We start from the raw sequence: 5,039 nt of genomic DNA, 5'->3' as shown, positions 1-5,039 counted from the left end.
AGAGATTTACTGATGGTTGCAGCTGATAAACCGGACTGCATTAGTGCAACGCCGCCGGATTTAAGCCGTCCTTTAGATAAAAAAAGGCTCATATCAGAGCAAAAGTGGGTAATTGTTCCATAAATCCAGCCTTAATCATCAGAACTCTGCAGCTCTGCCTGTGTCGCCGACCAAAACGAAAACACAGTTTCTGCAGAGAATCCCACCTAAACGCTCTCAGCTCGGCACACACGGCGCCCCGGTGATCACCCACAAGAACATTAGCTCCATCAGCTTCTCTGCACAAACAGCACCGAGGGGGGCGATCAGTCCAAATGCCAACAACAGCCCCGTCAGGCATGAAGGAACCCACACGGGAACGGGGAAAGTTTGGCTTTAACCGACACCACAACAACGGAGGGACAAAAGCTACAGGTTTGTGGTCTCTACAACCGCGGACGATCAGAACATCAGATAAAAGCAAAAAGCACCGAATGATGACACAATAATGGAATTTATCTACCGCATTTTAACAGTCTCTTTTCCATTGAGCGGTCCGGACCGGTTAAGAATGGTCCGGGACATTTAAGTGAGTGTTTCCACTGAGTGTTGGACCATCAACACACATGTGGAGAGACGTAGCGGTGCGTCATGACGGGGCGACTACAGCGGTTCTCCATATTCATGAATCACTTCAGCCCAATGGGTCCATTTTATAATGGAATCGCTCAAAATACTGTACCGGTCCAGTCCGGTCCACTCAGTGGAAACGAGGTATTACAGTCCCGTACGTTTTCTCAAAAATCAATAGTTCGTCTTACGTAGGATTTTCAGCTGCGTATACTAGCCTGGAACTGGTTTTCCGTGGTACACGGAGCTCAAAAATCATTTCAAGTATCTTTGTACGACCTAGGTTAACTCTGAAGTTGGACCGCTTGATGTTGGTAAAGTAACGGCTTGTGCAGTCAGGACCCTCGAGGAGTGATACGGTTTTGTTTTGTTTAATGCTTGTTGACTTAAAGTTTGTTGACTTTGCGTCGTATAATCCGAAAAAATATGTCATAAACAGAATACATGAAAGGCGTAATACCGCGTACTGCGCATTAAAGTTAGCGAATCACAACCATGAACTAATAAACTAACCTGAGCTCATTTTATCTTAACAATAATGCTACGCAAATAAGCGTTCTTGTGTTCACGCATCGCTAGGCAAGTTTAGAAATTTAGAAATCCTTTTTTTCAAGGAATCAGAAAAAAACATGTCAAACACAGGATAACTAGACATTAGGAGATTGCCTGAAAGGGAGTGAGAGGAAGTGAACTTATCATATATCTTATCTTATAATCCCACCCCGGCTTAACATTATTTCCTTTACATTAATTATCATATCCGGTTCATAATTTAAGATCAGATATTTATATCTTTCCAAATTAGTTTTTGGGCTCTACATCCAAAATGTGAACGGGAGATTGAAGTTAGACCAGTTAAACTTTGACCAATCAGGGACTCGGATTTGGTAGTGATGTACCGTTTCCCTAAAACGGAAGTACCAGTCGGTTGAAAATCATGGCGGATAAATTAATAATTGTGGTTTGTGAATTCTGACTCCAAGTCTTTCATTTATCAGAATAGAGCTGGGAAAATGAAAGTCTGGAGCGAGATTCACGAGATTTGTACGGCTACGACATTTCACACCATGACTCTCCGACTGTAGGTACATGTGCTGGGATTGGTGAGACAGTCCTGTGTGAACATAATATACCAAACATTGTGCGGTCTTGAACGCGCCACACATCCCCAGTGTAGCTTACGACACTACGGTTATCAGCTGTTGATATCTTGGAACCACGTGGACTCTCAATCAATCAAGGGTTTGTGCATGGTTTATGACGGGGACAAACTGAGGATGCCATTAAACAATGTCAACTCGCCAGTCCTGGAGGCCACGCCTTTTAGTCCATCGCTGTCCCTCATTCCCTTGTACTGTAGTAGATACTTCAACCGTCCAATATGAAGGTTCTGTGTTCTAAAGGGTCCCTGGTCACATAAACGTCAACAATTCTCCACAAACATGGGGGTGAAGAGAACCCTTTAGCTTGGTGCTAACTCTCGTCTACGAGAGTGACCACTCTATGACGATCTTTAGCTTGTTTACCAGAATCTCTAGAACCAGGTAATCGGTAGAAACTGGTGGGACTAACTAGAAGAAAATGGTCATACTTGTACCCCAAAGATAAGAATTATCAACAGGTCCACTCTGGTGATGATTACTGACTGGACGATGCCCATGTAGTTCCTACATCAGTGCTAGGCTCTACAGACGTAGACTTTGATTGATACGTTGTCAATCAGGTGTCAATTGCTAAAATGGCCTGAGGTAAGAGTTCTACCCACAGAAGACTCCATCTAGATACAAAAGACCATAGTGTGTCAACCTGGATTTTTATGAGTAATGTGAGCATAATCCGGCGGATTAGGGGATCTAAGGTGCTCAAACACAGTAGGTTTAATGGTACAGGTGGGTGCTGAGTAGTCTTTTAATCGTCCATACAGGTAAACTGCTTCACACAGGGTTCAATCATAGAAAAATCAGTGGTTCTCCGGCGGTGTCCATCTGGGCTCTAATCTCGGCCCCCTTTACTTTTACGTCTATACAGTTTCCCCACGTATTCGTGTTTCTTTATTTCACGTATTTGCAGACTTTTTTTCCGTCTTCTGGTTTATCACAAAAACTTAACAGCCGAAGACGCTTGTGCGACACCTTTGCGTCCGCAGTAGGTGCTGCGGTGCTGAGGTGCATCTCCGCTCTATGGAGGGGTTCTCCATGAACGTGGACGGTCCCTAACCACCGTGCACTCCATCAGTAGCTCACAACTTTTCCTCTGAACATTTCAAAGCTAATGAATCTCAACCTGTCTTTTACAACCACACAACAGGAACATGTCGCTGTGTTCTCTGGCTGTTGCATAAACTGCATAAAGTAAAGATGTATGAGAGAAAAACATCGTCAACACAATCTTTCCATTTGGCACAACCCAGATCAACCAACAACTTGGGATATTCGGTGATGCTGACCCCACAAAATCAGCAACAAACAGAAAACATCTCCTTCACATCCCGGACAAGCCCCCGCTATGCGGGGAACACCAGACCCCACCTTCCAGATTACACAACCCCCCCCACCCCTGCATACACTTGTCGTCTCAGCTTAACCAGCGCGATGCTCCAACCTGCAGGATGAAGCCAGATCCAAACTGACCCAACGGCACCGTCCAACCTCGACACACAGGCGGAGACGCCATGTTCCTGGAGAATCACTTTAGATAAAAGCTTTTGCCAAACGGATCCGTGGTCGCTTCATTAGAGTGTTTGGTGTTTTTACCCTCATGGATCAGAGATGATGCACCAAATTCACAGAGGAAGTCCAGATTCACAGAAACGGATTATTTCAGCAAATGAAGATAAAAAAGATGAAGAATTTGGAAAAAATAAGAGAAAGTTTGATCAATTAGACACATTTTATAAAATATATTTTTTTATTTTAGTTTGAGAGATTAAATCAGCCAACCACACCCACACAAACACACAAATTTAGTGATAAAAACACAATTGAACACGTCTATAAAGTTTCCGTATCCTTCCCGTCAGTCCTCCGCTGCCTCGTCTCCAGTTGGACACTTTTCTCCCCTCTGGGTCCCCGCTGACCCCCACCTGTAATTACCGCCAGCTGCGTCTCCCCCGGGTCAGAGGAGAGGGTTCGATTCCCTCCTGTCAGCCGCTGACTCACCGCTCAGGTTCCAGAGGGGCTGGACGCCCCCCGCTCCGCTGCTGCCGTCACTCATGGTTCATGGCAGGAGAACCAGCAACCCAAGTTTGTGCGCGCGAGACCCTCCCGCCCTGACCGCCTCCTCCGCCTCCTCCTCGGGGACGCTTCGGGTCTAGTGCCGCGGCGGCTCCGGTGTCACATCCGGCGCCGTTCGGCTCATCGGTTCTGCTGGGAGCGAACCTGAGCGGCAGCTTCAGAGTGGCGCGCGCGCTCCACGGCACGCGAACGGCGGGAAGGGAAGGAGCGCGAGGCACAGAGAGAGAGACAAAAAGAGGGAGAAACGGAGGGAAAGAGGGAGATTGGTGACGTCACAAGGCGAATGAACGGTAAATCCGACATTTATCCAAACAGCAGGTGTTCCGCGTGCCGTCAGAGTCACCTGTTCAAAGAGTTTCTGTGACTCAAAAGTCTGGAATCACTTCAACCGGCGGAGTTTAGGCTATGAAAACATTGTGCATAAAGTAGCTTAGCCGAAAATCAACAAAAAAAAATAAATAAAAAATAAAATAAACTCGCATTTATATAAAAAAAAGTTTTTACACCTAGGGGAGGTAGGGTTATTTGGTGTATTGAAATAAACAAAACAACAACGTAAACGCTTATTTTAAACTAAGGGAGTCACGTGACCAACAGTGACGAATTTGGCGCCCCCTGCAGGGACCTAAATTCGAAAACTCATGCTAACTGCACCACCGATCAGTATTCAAGAGGAAAGAGGGGGAATTTGAACTGTTAAAGGTGTTGAAGGAAAAAGAAAAAAAAAATGATCACATCAAACTTTTGAGTTATTTTATTTACACGTTTTAATAATTACTTATTTATTTATTTTAACATGAAATGAGTAGTGCGTCAAAGTGTTTAACGAAAAAAGTAATCATTGTGATTTGGTGACCCCTCTCTAGGCGGTCGCCTAGTTTGCCTATGCCCAGGGCCTATGCCGGCCCTGTCTGCACCTCTAGGTCCTACGGCACCACACAGCTCATTTAAAGCATTTCATGCGGGATTGTTGGATCCACAAACCCCCCTTAAAACCAATAACCACTTCTCTGTTATACAGTCAATGCTCCCAACCTTGTTAGGAACACGTTAAAAAATCAGTTTGACATCACTACAAGTTAGCCGGGTTAGCATATTTAAAATAGTTCAAATTGTCTTGAATGACGGTGGAAGCCTCTCAATCCACTAAAATGATGTCACTAGATTATTTCGCCGATATGAACGCAGCTGTGACAA

General features: G+C 45.1%; 1 protein-coding gene across 1 annotated transcript in view; it reads right to left on the bottom strand.

Moving 5' to 3' along the window:
• Nucleotides 1–4,662, bottom strand: part of chrm4a (cholinergic receptor, muscarinic 4a) — a 66,869-nt gene extending 62,207 nt beyond the window's left edge. Inside the window, exon 1 of the mRNA XM_024265260.2 lies at nucleotides 3,768–4,662. Within this exon, the coding sequence (XP_024121028.1) occupies nucleotides 3,768–3,822 (55 nt within the window). The 5' untranslated portion in view covers nucleotides 3,823–4,662. The remainder of the gene's footprint in view (nucleotides 1–3,767) is intronic.
• Nucleotides 4,663–5,039: the final 377 nt, after the last annotated feature.

This window comes from Oryzias melastigma, linkage group LG2 (assembly GCF_002922805.2).
Source record: "Oryzias melastigma strain HK-1 linkage group LG2, ASM292280v2, whole genome shotgun sequence".
NCBI classification, from domain to species: Eukaryota; Metazoa; Chordata; class Actinopteri; order Beloniformes; family Adrianichthyidae; genus Oryzias; species Oryzias melastigma.
This window is presented reverse-complemented; position numbering and strand designations above follow the sequence as displayed.